This window comes from Cinclus cinclus, chromosome 10 (assembly GCF_963662255.1).
Source record: "Cinclus cinclus chromosome 10, bCinCin1.1, whole genome shotgun sequence".
NCBI lineage: Eukaryota > Metazoa > Chordata > Aves > Passeriformes > Cinclidae > Cinclus > Cinclus cinclus.
In genome coordinates this window covers 363,495-377,606 of record NC_085055.1, presented here as the reverse complement: position 1 = coordinate 377,606, position 14,112 = coordinate 363,495, and the positions used below count along the sequence as shown (strand labels likewise).

General features: G+C 40.6%; 1 protein-coding gene across 1 annotated transcript; it reads right to left on the bottom strand.

Annotated features, from left to right (window-relative positions):
• Positions 1-4,740: 4,740 nt before the first annotated feature.
• On the bottom strand, positions 4,741-9,670 carry TM4SF4 (transmembrane 4 L six family member 4). The gene is made up of 5 exons (XM_062499196.1): positions 9,497-9,670; positions 9,166-9,255; positions 6,931-7,064; positions 4,982-5,165; positions 4,741-4,758 (listed from the first exon to the last, which is right to left on the bottom strand). The coding sequence occupies exons 1-5, from the start codon at positions 9,668-9,670 to the stop codon at positions 4,741-4,743; spliced, it is 600 nt and encodes a 199-aa protein (XP_062355180.1).
• Positions 9,671-14,112: the final 4,442 nt, after the last annotated feature.

Here is a 14,112-nt window from a genome sequence, read left to right as displayed (position 1 = left end):
TCTTATTGATGTGTTGGAATATTGACCCCTTAAGACTTTTTTCCATCTGGTTGGGTGAAAGTAGGTGAAAAGGTCAGTGATGAAGTGGTGGGAATACAGAGTAGATTTGGAAGACAAATTATGAGGTAATAAATGGTGATCCTTGCTGGGAAGGGTGGCTGCAGACAGGGATACATAGCAAATGAATCTCTGGTGTTCAGTGAAAAACATAACAGAAGCACTCAATACAGCCTGCCCGTGCCTGTGAGGAACTGCTAAGTGTACGTGGTATCACAGGATGGAAAATAAAAAGCACACTCACTGAAATTTTGAAAAAAGAGATGTCAGGCAAAGACCTATGGTTGTGAAATTTTATTAGATATTAAAATGTAGCTTTTATTTTTTTTTTTAATACAAAAAGAGATGTAACAGCAGAGTTGTGTCTGCACAGAATTTAATTGCTGAATGGGCATTGTGTTTCTTTTATTCTTTTGAGGGGTTATTAGTTGGGGTTTTTTTTTTATTCTTGCTAGTTTTGCTAACTCTTGAGATAGCATAAACTTCTTTTCAATAAACAGGGGACCGGGCAGGGCTGACCAATATTACTGAAATTAGTTTTTAAATCTCTCTCTTTTAAGGATTTATTCAGGTTGTCAGCCTAAATGAAAAACAGATGGTCCTAAGACTTTGTTCTTTAGTACCATGACTGATGGTGGTAAAGAATTGGAGATTTTCTGGCCAGCTTCCACGGCCCCATCAGCAGCACTGCTCAGTTGGCACAGGGAGCCATTGGTGCTGGAATGACCCACAGCAGCTGTGCACCTGAGTGCTGGTGTGATCCAGGTGATAGTGCCCAGCAACAGGTTATGTTTAGAGAATGCAGTTTGTTCATTTGCTGGTAACTCTGCCCCATGGAACATGTCAGTTTGTCATAACAGAATACTCTGAGTAGGTTGGGCTCACAGCTACTGTGAGCTCACTGATCCCTGCCCAGACACCAGCATTGCTGCCAGCCAAAGGCTGTTCTTCCTACATGGAAAACTAATGCAACATTCTGCTGAAATCACACCAGGTGTTTATCAGAATTGTGAAGATGCAAACTTGATTCCTTTTTTATTTGTGTTTCTGGTGGTTGAGTGTCTTGGTGCAAAGACCATAGAAGGGTAAAGCAGTCATAAACCATGTTTCTGTGTTACTTCCATAGTAAACCAGCAGCAGATCTGAAAGTGGAATGTGCTGTGTGGAGCAACACTTCAGGTTGAAACAGCTGCTAGAATCTTGCATTAGATCTTTACTCAGTCTTGAAACAAATCTCAATTACATTAAAAGTGAATCTTTACACTGTCAGCTTTTAATTTTTGTTACAGAGATGATGTATCCAATGAAGTGCAATGACAATAACATTTTTCAAAGTTATATTTCAAAAAGTTTCTGTCTTTAAACAGGTTTATGGCAGAAACTTTTCAGTATTCAAAGCATATTTAATATGAAAATAAATTTATTGTTGACAATATTTCACTGTACTATTTCAGGTTTTGAGCATTTACTGTACTAAATTGTACACTGTCTGCTTGTAGTATAAATACAACCAATGTGCCAGGTGGACAATTTTGCTGTGACCATCCCTGAGGGGGCATATGTAAGTCTTGGTGATACAGAAGTAATGGGACATGGTTAGTTACAGTTTGTATTCTGGTAATACTGTTAGAATGTAACTTGGGGAGGGATTTGGTTTGACTTTTTGTTAACAAATGCATTTTGGAGGAAGGGAAGGATTTAAATCTATATTTTAATTACAGAAAAATGTGGGTGGTTGTCCAAATAAACTTGTTTCCTAATACATACATCCATGTACATGCTAGTTCTTCAACTTTTTGATTTACTTTTTTCATTTTTTATATGACTTGTGTGAGAATTTGTTTCTAATTTTAGTGCCTTGCAATAGATTGTATTAGAGGCAATCAGATCAAACTGTTGTATCCTGAGTTTGATTCAGTTTGTTTTTTTTTTATTATTTCTTTGATCTTTTACATGAAAAAATACAAATGAACTTGAAAGATTTTGGATGTGTATTGGTTTTTAAAAATAATTTCTATAGGGGAGGAGGTGGGTTTGAGGGTTTTAGTATGGGCTTCCCAGGGAACTGTAAAACGCTGCTTAAAATAAAGGTGCAGACATACTATTCTGTGAAAAAGACATACATTTTGAATTAAAATATTGAGTTTTATATTGTATATTCAATTATTCATATATGTATAGACATATTCAGTATGTATATTCAATTCAATATACATTTGAATTAAAATATGGGGGCAAAGACTCCACCTGTATCAGTGTAATGGAACCCGTGACGGCTGGAATGGCTCCAGGGTTTGACATTGTTTGCCTTGCAGCTGGTTACACTGGGGGTAATGTACAGTCCTTGAAGAGGGAGCTAAAGCTGAACTGGTGACAGGTGATGAGCATTCAAGATTGGAATGCTGTGAGTAAACATCACTTGTTCTGGGCTGAGCAAACTTTTTTTCAACATTGTATACATTACTTGTCTCCTTTAGACATTAACCTTTGCAAAGAGTCTCCAGTTAATGCATCATTCGCTGAAAGGTGACACGGTCTTGTGATTAACATGTCATTTTTCTGCATTCTATTTATTGAAGACAATCAAAAAAGAGAACTAATTGTATATAGTTCAGCTGTGCAGGGGCTGAACCAATTTTGTCCTGCTGAAGTGCATGGGCTCAAAATCACATGTGTACACTCCACATGCTGTAGTCTGAGTTGTTAAATAACCAGTGTGTATCCTTTTATGATAGCTCTCAGCTAAAACAGTGCCATGCAATGTCGAAGTTGCCAAGCTCTCAGCACCCTGGTCACCCAGCAGCCAGTTTTAATGAGTGAATAATGAAGCTTCAGCCAGCGTGGGTATTTCTGAGATTTTACCCAGAATACCAATATTCTTTCTTTTGGCTACTATTATTTTTACTCTGTATTAGTGTGTGTTGATATTTCTACACACTATAACACGGTGTGGTCTTTAAGGGGGTCAGGGTTCCTGAGGTCTGTTAACACTTTGTTATCCCTGTTTGTGGCTTTTTTCTTGCCATCATCTTTCTGTCCCTTCGTAGCATTGCACTCTCTTTATCTGTGCCTTCTATTTCCAGAATTAACACTGGCTTTTTACATCATTCTCTGTTATGAGGAACTATGATTAGTCCCTATCCTTGATTTTACTGGATGCTTTGTGGAGTAAAAACAGAGCAATCTCTAGTTACTGCAGAATGGACACTGCAGATGTGATTTGCCTGAAATTAAGTGCTGGGGGAGAGCTTCAGATATTAGCTTTAACTAAATAGATTTGCGAACACCATTGCTGGCACTTCAAGGTGTGAGTTCAGCTAGCCTGCTGGTTCTGGCTCATTTACCCTTTTTCAGTATACTTGAAGGCCAAGGTGTGAATGCAGTTCGGATCACAAGATGAAATGTGTGCCCCTGGTGCCAGTTTCTGCTATATTAATTCATGTTAGAAAGCCATCATGTAGCTGGGTGTCTCTTAGAGGCAGTAGCTCATTGATTTCAGTTTTAGGTATCATAGCTTGCTGCCTGTTATTTCTTATCCCATCTCCCACAAAGAGTCATGTACTCTTGTTTATTGGTATATCAAAGCTGTACTCTGTGCAGCTACCCATCCCTTTGTTGAACACTGATGAGAAACATTCCTTGTTTCCAAAGGCTTCATATAAATCAAATGACAAATCCGAGATGAGGTGCAGGGCAGCTGCTCACCACAGATGGAAGAATAGATGTGAGATGGTTGCACAGTATAAGTTGAAATAAAAGGGACCCTCAAATTTCTGGGCAATGAAGTAGAACAGGTGGAACAGACAACTGTTTCTGAAGAGGTTTTTTCTGCAATTTATCCTCTTGTACAACACAGTTCTCAGCACCTATATCAAACTGTTTAGCATTTCTGCATATTGCTCAAGAACTTTCAGTACTTTTAAGTACTTCTAGATTCTTCAGATATCTCCTAGTGTACATTAACAGTAGATTAAATGCATTTTCTGAAAGCACAAGCCACAGAATCATTATTTCAGGAGGAAAATTTTAGGGAACAGATATGGCCAATACCAAGCATTGAGACATCCAGCCTGGCAAGCTGGTTTGTGAAAATTTGTTTCAGAATTTTTTTAAAGAAGCATATTAGCCAATTTGAATCCCTCAAATATCTCCAATCCCTCTTATTTTCTCATTGATTCCTCTGGGAAGTAGCGCTTTTTTTTTAAAGTTTTGAAAGTTCTTTCTAAAAGGTATTTTTGCCTTTGAGCTACCTCTCTACTGGCTTTCCTATATCTTTTGTAGCACTGTGCCATATGCAGCTAAATTGAACTTCTGCAAAAAGTTTAATAAACAGCATTTGCACTCAGGTATAGATTGGAAGCTTTGAGGAGTTACAAGCTACCTAACTGACCTGAATAAAAATTGTAACCCAAAATTGTGTTTTGCCTGAGAATACCCTCTTTTTAAATGAAAGCTGTTTTACAAAAATAAATCTGAATGTGAGAGTTGTATTTCACTTATTTTATTCCATGATGAGGGATTTCAGGAAGGCTGGAAAGGAAGTCAGGGCTTCATAACACTGGTGGGAGGAAGAGCCCTTCTTTCTCATCTTAGCCAGTGTCAGTGTGTCCGAGAGCTGCTTTGTGGAGCGCTGCAGAGGAGATCCTCCCAGGGCAAGGAGAGTTGTCTGCAATATTCCTTTCATTAGACAGTTCCATCTCCCTGGAAGAATAAAAACATGGAGGTAATTTCCTGGCTACTTTTGCTGTGACTTTGAAAGGACTGTATTATTTCCTAATGGCAGTAGTGTACAGTTTGGGCAGTATGTTAGAAAACATGATCACGGAGCTGAAGGAAGGCTAATTTAGTTTTTCTGACGTCAGCTAGAGGTGTGTATGTAACTCATCAGTACACAAAGTATCCAAGGAGAATGATCATTGCTCACCCCACAGCAGCATTTGCAATCCCCACAGATGGTTCCAAAGAGGCCGTTCACCACTTGAATGGCACAGAGCACTGCCTGGATCCCACTCATCACCAGCAGCAGGGAGAAGAGGGTCAGGTGCCATTGGACAATGTTTACAGGTGATTCACACAAGTCCCACAGTTTGTGGTCAGCAAGGTACTTCCTACAGGAGAACAAAATCGTTTGGAAAAAGAATATATTAACTCACAAAGGAGGTCTGCCAGCACCGAGAGGTTGTCACTGCTGTGACCTGGCAGAGGTGCTGTTCACTTCAGTAAGAATTTCCATTGTCAAACTGGTGCTGCTTATCTAGACATTGACTTCAGTTTAGTTTCTAGATAACTTGAAGCAAGTGATTTGAAAAACAAGACATTAGAAGGGAGCAAATGGAGACAAGTATGTTTGATACAATTGAACAATTTTGAGTGTTTTGGGAAGAAAAGATCTTAGCCAAGCATATGCCAAATAGGTTTTATCTGTTCCAGTGTTTTGTCAGGGGTATTTTGCTGCTTTTACTTGATTACTTGATTACTTTCTGTGTGTGAGGGTGGGTGACTGTGATCAGGGCATGTAATCCAGTATCTCGAACTACACTTGGGGACAAGGAAGTACATTGTAATCAAAACAACTGAATTATCAACACAAATCATGAAATTATGCAAGTCACTTCTTGCCCACTGAGCTGAAAGTAACAGTTTTTGCTGTCCTAGATGTCTCATGTTAAGTAATGGTAATAACTTCCGTAATTTTCACCTTCACATTTTGATTTAATTGTAAACTGCTTAACCATTGGCTGTATTTCATCTTCATATTCTTAGTGCTGACTTGTTTGTGTTCTTGTCAAGTGATTTCTGGACTGCAACCAAAACTATGTTTGAAACAGAGCGCATTTCCAAAGACTCTCAGAATGAGACCAAAGGAGTTGGTTTCCAGCCCTCACTGACCAGTGAACAAATAATCCTCTACCTGTATACTTCAAGGGTGGATTTTTTTGGGGGGGTGGGGGAGGAGGGGGTTGGGTTTTTTTTTCCTTTTCAACCTGAGGTATAATTTTTTGTATATTATGTGAGAAATGCTGCTAGGTCACTCTTGATGGAGGCAGACTCCATTGAAGGTACTGAGATGATGAGGCGTTTACTGCAGCTCTTGCTGTTCTGTTCTGATTACACCTGATCTCCTCAGTAGCACATTGTGCCCTGTTGTTTGTTGAACTTGTCTTGTCTTCAGCCTGAGCAGTAGAATTGCTGGGGTTAAGTGATAAATATGACAGCAAACATGTTTGAGTTGCAGAGCATGAGGAACAAGCAGCTTCCAAATGCCATAGCCAAAATAAAATAATACATATATTTATTTCTATTATATATAATAGTAGTAGTAGTTATTATTTGAATACCATTAAATTTCAATATTATCATAGAATCACAGAATGGTTTGGGTTGGAAGGGCCTGAAAGATCATCTCATTCCAATACCCCTGCCATGGTCAGGGACCCCTTCCACTGTCCCAGGCTGCTCCACACCCTGTCCAGCCTGGCCTCAAACACCTCCAGGAATGGGCCGTCCACAACTTCTTTGGGAGCCTGTGCCAGTGCCTCACCACCCTCACAGGGAAGACTTTTTTCCTAATACTTGATCTAAACCTACTCTTAGTTTAAAGCCATTATCTTGTCCTGTCACTACATGCTCTTATAAAAAGTCCCTAGCCATCTTTCTTATAGGCTCCCATCAGGTACTGGAAAGCCACAATCAGGTCACCCTGAAGCTTCTCTTCTCCAGGCTGAACAATCCCCATTCTCACAGCCTTTCCACATAGAAGAGGTGTTCTATCCCATGGTATAGTTTCCATTTTTATACAATGGATTTGGAATTTGAATCATCTCACAAACTTAAAACATGTATATCTTTTGTTTTCTGATTGTCTTGTCTTACCCATCCTGGAAGGGGTAGGTCCAGTTTCCTTTACTTTCACATTTAGGGCCTTTGTGTAGGGCTACTGCTGACAAAATAAAGCAGTATCCAGCTCCCAGAACTCCAATGGCAGCAAATATTATAGAAGAAAACATCTGATGAAGGAAAAATATTGTTATTTGGGTTCTCATTCAAACAATTGAATGCACCCTTAATGTCAGTGAACATTCCTTAAATTCATCTGTTAATAGTCAAATAGTCAACACCCGAACAACTAAAGTCTGTTAGTTTTCAATGCATAGTAAATGTGTAATGCATACCTGTACTGGTATTTTAAAGCTTTGCCAGCACTGGCCCCGTGTGCCTGAGGAGGAGAAGGCAGAGGCTGGCAGCAGATGGCACTGCTCCCCTCTGGGGGCTCCTGCTCCAGGGCTCCCGTTCCCCTGCAGCCAGATGCTTTTTTCTCAGACTGCAAGCAAGACTGAAGTCTTGGACCATTCAAGACATTTTAAAAAAAACCCCTACAGTATCCTTTACAAGTTAGCTTTGGTGTCTTGGTTATATTTGGACCAAACAATTATAGTTTTCTTTCCCAAGTCAGTCTCCCTTTAGGTTTCATGTTAGTATACTCTGTCTCCTTACAGGTTCTTACCTGTGTAAGTTCTAGTAGTGCAATTGAAATGGATGGGAAAGTATGTCTTTATTTTTCTGGCTTTCTATTACAAAATTTTCCATATGTACTAATACCTAAGTAAATAATGCAAGAATTAATGCCCTGCTTGAATTCTGAAATACTTGTAGCCATAACAGTTTGTAGGTAGAGGTAGTGTCTTTTATTCTAACATAGTGATACAGGTAAAGAAAAAAAACCCCAATACTTTAAGGTCATAGAATCATTTGAGTTGGAAAGGACCTCAAGTATCATCAAATACAAAGTGAGCTTCTGTTCAGACCTCATCACAAAACTCTTGTCTAGAGTCCTGGCATGCATTTTTATGTTGATATATCTGACAGGGCTAACTTTAAAATTATGCTTTTGTAGTAGACATCATAATAACGGATTTCAGCTAACATACAAGACCAAATGTGGTCCTCAGTCATGCTGATGGTGATAAGGCCTGTAGGACTCTTGTAGTACTCGGTACCCCTGGCTGTATGAATGTTCCCGGTCTGGTGCACTCTAACACTCTTGTAGCAAGGAAGGCAGCAGTAGCACACGCTGTGTGTCACCGTGGTCACTGTGTGTGACACTGCCCCTGTCACCCCCTGCCCCTCTCATCCCCTCCCTGAGCAGCAGCAAAATCCTGGTGCTTGGGCACTCCTGGAGTGCTATGTGCTCTGAAAAACTCAACTGGTTTCTCTTCGCTGCTTGCAGAAAATGGGTCATCCAGTGTTGTAAAGAGAAACAGATGGCTCCATTTCCTGCTTTTCAAAGTTCAACCTGTTTTGTTGGTATTGCATAAAGACGGCATCAAAGACACAATTTAGGGAAAGCTCTTTGGTCAACCTCATAGGCATTAATTTTTTTCCCGTTTGTTTTTTTCTCTCTCTCTCTTTTTTTTTTTTTCAGTTGAAAATCTATTCCTTTATTTAAAAACTGTAATGGTCTGCTTGATCCAAATAATTTCTTTTGAAAAGGCATATTTTCCCACTAGAATTTTTTTTTCAGATTTAGTTTTTAATCTAAAATGCTTGAGATGTTTACTAGTGTCTGAAAGTATCCTTTGAATATTTTTCTAGTGTGAAAGGAATAAATTCAAAGTGGAGCCTCATCCACAGTGCTTAAAGTAGGAGGTTGGATTAAGTGACCTCCTGAGATCTATTCCTTCCTGAATTTTCTGTGAATCTGATGACATACAGCTCATTTTGTGGGCCTGCAGTGAGTTGGGAATATAGTGCCTGACTGCCAGGGTAATTTTAAAAGCTGCCAATGAAAAATGGCTAAGGAGGGGGCTATTGTACTCTGCAAAACAAAGTGAAGCTTTTTCAGCAATAAATTTTAATTGTGATAGTAACAATATGTATCTTGTGGTAGCAAAAATCAGTGAGGCCATACTGTTGTACTTGTAAGACATCAGAGGCATAATACAATTCTCACAGCCTACTATTTCCAGTTCCCAGCACTCAAACAAATGGCAGGGCTGTGTGTCCTCGCTCAGGACAGCCTCTGTCTAGACTCACAATGACTGAGACGAAGGTACATATACCAGTAATAATTTCGCTTTTCCTTTTTTTGCCATGCTTCCTTTCACTTACTGCAAACCTCTTTCCACAGCTCCGATTACCACAGCATCCACAGCAATCATTATTCTGAAGGCCCAAAAATACCAAGGCAGGGAAGATCATCTACAAATAATAGAAATACAGTTTGAATTGGGATGAATTCAAGTTACATCTTCTTTTAAATGTAATAATCTATGGGGTTTTTTTCCTTATCATTAGTTTAAGTTACTTATTGCCAAACCTTTGGATGACTTATAACTTATTTGTTTATCGAAGAGGAACTTGCAGTCCTGAGAAAATTCAACAATGCAAGTCATGGCTGCGGGTGGGGGGAAGGTAGGAATGTCTGAATTTAAATACTTACCAATACACCTGATCCCAAGATCCCTCCAAAGTACCAGACTTCATCTGTAATGTGTGCATTTTCATCAGCCACTTTTCCTCCAGGGAAGAACAACAAAATGTTAGCAAGGGTGCAGAGCACAGCTAGAGGGATGAGAGTAATTCCCAGGCACTTGGCGCAGCCTCCTGTGCACATGCTGTTTTAAAGGAATGGCAAACACAATTGAAGACAAAACAAAATCTCTCAGATGTTCTCAGAAGTGATTTATAAAAAGAAGCTTCTCAGAGTACTTTGCAAAATCCAGTTTCTGTTGTGCTATTAGAGGAGCTGAGCCTGCAGAATGCTCCTGTCAGTGTTCCTACAGTCAATCCAAAATGCACTGTGCTGTTTTTTTATATGTCCTTGTAGCCGTGATGTCAATTTTCAGAATGTCTGTAAATGAAATTACAGTTCAGGACAGCCTCTCATTGTACTATGACAACCCACAAACTCAGTTAATATTTTACTAAAGTGACTGAGACACTTCATAATCTGGGCTCAGGTCATGGGTAGATATCTGTCTTAGTTCTGAATCATCATTTTTACAACACATGATCTTTCTTCATACTAGAAAACACTTATTTTGCAAGGACTGACATGAAAACGCATAATGAGTCAGCTGGTATGAATAACATACTCATAGTCCAAGTTTTGAGACAGTTCTGTTACTGAAACTGTAAGGAAACTAGCTAATATGAAGGTGAGCTGTTACAGACCAATAAAGATAAACATCACAAACCCAAGAAAGTTGCTGGGTTGCAGCAGGATGAGAAACAATTATTTACTGATCTTAGGCAGTTGGACTGTGCCTCAGGGCATGTATTTCTTCTCCATTTTTGGGATTAAAAGGTTGATTTTATATTTATTTTTCAATTCCATGCTCTGCGTGATGGAAGACTGTTTGCAGAAAAGACTGAATTAGAAATGCTCTAATATTTAATAGCCCTCTTCACCAAACATTTGACCCTTTGCACCCCAGTGTGCTGCCAGCCATGTCCTGGCACTGTCGTGTCTGACCCAGGTGCAGGACATGCTGCTCCTCTGCACAGAGTAGACAATGCCCAAGTGTTGCCTCTGTTTTTTTGGTTGTTCCCTGAAGGAGAGAGGAGCCTCTGGTCCTGTCTGCGTAACAGCAACATACGCATGGCCCCTGAGGACAGCATTTTGAAAGGCACATGTTCATAAATCTAACTTTTTATCTCAAGAAGGACAGCTATTATGCAATCGAAGAGCAGGCAGAGAAAAAATGTCCTGAGAGCACAGTCTACTGTGGTATTCAGTAGGATGCAAGCTGGGTCAGTGTAAGCAGCTTTCATGGCTTTCAACATCCAGTTACTGATTCTGTGGCAAAGATTCAGAACCTAAAACTCTCCATATGCCACTTGATACATTAAATAGGCCTTCACGGCATTCTTTTGGTAGAGAGCATCTGTAATTTGGCTCCCAGTTAGAGTGGTTCAGTAACAGGCATAGGGAAAATGTTTGCTGTAGCTGGAATATAAGTCTAAGTTGGCTTTCTTCCCCTTCTCTATCTGAGCAGAATGCAGCTTTATTTTATTTTATTTTATTTTATTTTATTTTATTTTATTTTATTTTATTTTATTTTATTTTTATTTTATTTATTATTTTTTTTATTGTAGTTGTGAATCGTGGCTTGCAGTAAAGATGGAAAGTTTTAAGTTGTATTGCATCCAGCACCCTATTATCCTGATTCACAGCAAGAGGTTCAAAGGCAGGTGCTTCCACCAGGTTGTTGCTAGGTGTTCACAGCACTCCTGCACTTTCCGTTCCTCCACTCATTAACATTGCCAGTGCCACTAAAGTCTAGCCAGACCCCTCTGTTCAACTATACTCATTTATGCATGGAAGTTTTTAGTTATTGCCAGATTTTATGTGAGGGCTTAAGCTACACGTTATTTTCAGCAGGGAAGTGGCATCCAACCTGAGCTGGAAAGCAGCACTCAGATTGGGTAAAGTATTTTCCCCAGGGAAAATCTGAGTGGCTTGCACATCCAGCTGCTCTGAAAAAGGCTCTTCCCTTCCATTTCCACCCATGTTTTCCACCTCTGGCCATCTATCTGGGAGGAGTGAGCCATTGTCATGCATTAGCCACTATTCTTGTCCTGGAATAAACGCTTCATCTTGGAGACTCTGAGGGCTGGTAACTGGGGTGGAGCCAGTCTTTGAAAGTTGTGTCATCCTATCCTCTTGAACAGCATGTTTCTAGGACCTGTGTTATCATAATGGAAGGCACTCCTGTCTGGTGTGCTTTGGGAAGTGTTTCCTTCAGTCTTTGTCTCCTGAGTCATATGAAGTCCATGCTGTGCAGAACGGTGAAATGATGTATTTTCCTGTGGAAAATTATAAGAATATCAGGCCACTCTGTTTTCGTCATTTCAGGAGGATGTAAGCACTGCTGATACCTTTCAAATTTTGTATTTTGATGTATCTAGTAATTTGGAATTGTAGATAGGTTTGTCTTGATCTGTTTTTGGTGTCAATTACTGAACTCATTAGACAGTTATGACATGAGGTCATGAGTCCTTGCTCTTGTGATTTGCTTAGCTGCTTCCATATTCTAAATGTAGCTTGGATATCTGGAGCTTGATAAGCTTGTGACAACTACTGACCCTCCCTTATATTGAGCCAGGATGGAGAGGGATGGTACAAATTTATAGGTAGGATGAGATTTACAGTAGACTAGTAGAAAACAGATCTGTTCGAGACTCTGCTGTTGCTAGTAAACTTGTGTGTGTACTTATAGATACATATCATAATTTATAGAATATATATGGTGACACGTTGATGTCAAGCAAGAAATACCGAAGGATGTTCCTGCAAAAAATTGCTTTTAACACGCGTAACATGATGTGGCGGTCACTTGGTGTTGTGCAGTTCCACTGAAGGCTGGAGAGAGGCTGGAAAACTGTGGCCCAATTTCCTTTCTTTGAAGAGAGTGCAAAGGAGAATAAGCTGAAAAATGTCTCCCTTCATGTGCCCCGAATCTTCATTGCAGTGAAGGATCAATTAGCACAAGCTCTCCTTTGGAGAACTCCAAAAAACCCTCCAGCTCTGACAGTTGTGTACTAAAGGGATTCATCCAGTGGGAAGTACTAAGGGGACTGTCCTGGTTCGAAAGACAGGTGTTTGCTAAGGAAAGCAGGAGCTTCCCTTTGGACTGAAAAAAAAAAAAATGTGATTCTTCTTATTATTATAATTTTGGAATTAAGAGAGCTCTCAGGCAAAGATATGGGGGTAGGAATAACAGTTCTTTACTAGTGTATCTAACAGGACAAACAAGAACAACAACAGATATGAAATTACCCACGAACAGAACAGTAACTCAGTCCCAGTGTTTTTTGGTTGCAGGCACCTTTTCCCTGAGCTGCAGTTCCCGGTGCTGGGGGCAGGCGGGTCCCGCAGAGCCGCAGGAGGGCTGGGGGTGATGGCAGCGCTGTCCCAGGGGGAGAGAGATAGAGAGAGAGCTCTCCGCTCACGGTGTGGGTCCTGATGCTCAGCAGAGTGCTGGATGGTGGTAGTTCACAGCAAGAAGGCAGCAGGGCAGGATCCGATAGTGGTTTCTCGATGCTGGGATGGGACAGAGAGGCAGGAGGCAGCGATTGTCCTTCTCGTCCGAACTCCGTGGGGGAAATGGGCCGAGACCCAGCCTTCCGCTTCCTCTTCTGGCTGTTTGAATCTCACGGGGCTTGCTTCTTCCCTCCCGTCCCCTCCCCCTTGTCACCAGGGCCCAGTCAACAGGTATCTTAGCATGACAATGGGGAAAATTCCACAGAGGGAAAAAAGGGAGAGAACTAACCCTCAACAGGGACAGACCATGCTCCTCTTACCAGAGATTCTGACGCTCCTTCCCTGTGAAATGCATGGATATGCAATACATGTCAGTGAGAAGCTGAAAGAGTGGGGCTATGTATGTACAAAAGTAAAAGCCATCATTGCACCCATATACACAGTTTTGGCATGGGAGAAATGAATTCCCTTTCCTATTCCCAGACTCCTCTGTCAAACCTGGGGGCTGGCTGTGTGTGAGGCACCTGAGAGCAGAGAGAGGAAGATTCCTAAGGAAAAGCTAGGTGTCATGGGCTTCATCACGATGGTTTTCCTGTCCCAGCCCCAGCTGCTGGACTCCCACAAGATCTGAGGACAGACTGTTGATGTACAGCATTTCCCTCATATCTTTTTGCTGTTTGTCAAAGCTCAGATGAGAGCCTATGGCAAATGTAGCTTGGACTGGATGGTGTCCTCAATGACACATGGACATCACATCACCATGAATACAAAAAAGCCGAGTATGCTGATGACGACTGTCTAGGAGAAGTGGGCTGGAAGGCACATTAGAGCTACTGTATTCAACCTTACTGTAACTCAACTTTATACTTCTTTGCTGTTCTATTATTCTATAGTCATGTTCTGTTTTACATGTTTCTGTTTTACATGCCCCTACTGCCAGTTTGCCAGCTTTCCCACATATGCCCCTTTCAACATGGAACATCTTCTGTAAGGGTTTTAATAAAATTCCATTCCTTCATTCTTCTTAAGACATACTTTTGAGTCCAAAAGTAACTGTCAACCAGTAGCAA

Coding starts and splice junctions, on each gene's coding strand:
- TM4SF4 (XM_062499196.1), bottom strand. CDS start 9,670: ATGTGCACAGGAGGCTGCGCCAAGTGCCTGGGAATTACTCTCATCCCT. Junction 7,065..9,165: donor GCTGTGGAAAGAGGTTTGCA/GTAAGTGAAAGG, acceptor TTCCTTCATCAG/ATGTTTTCTTCTATAATATT. Junction 5,166..6,930: donor ACCTACCCCTTCCAGGATGG/GTAAGACAAGAC, acceptor GTTCTCCTGTAG/GAAGTACCTTGCTGACCACA.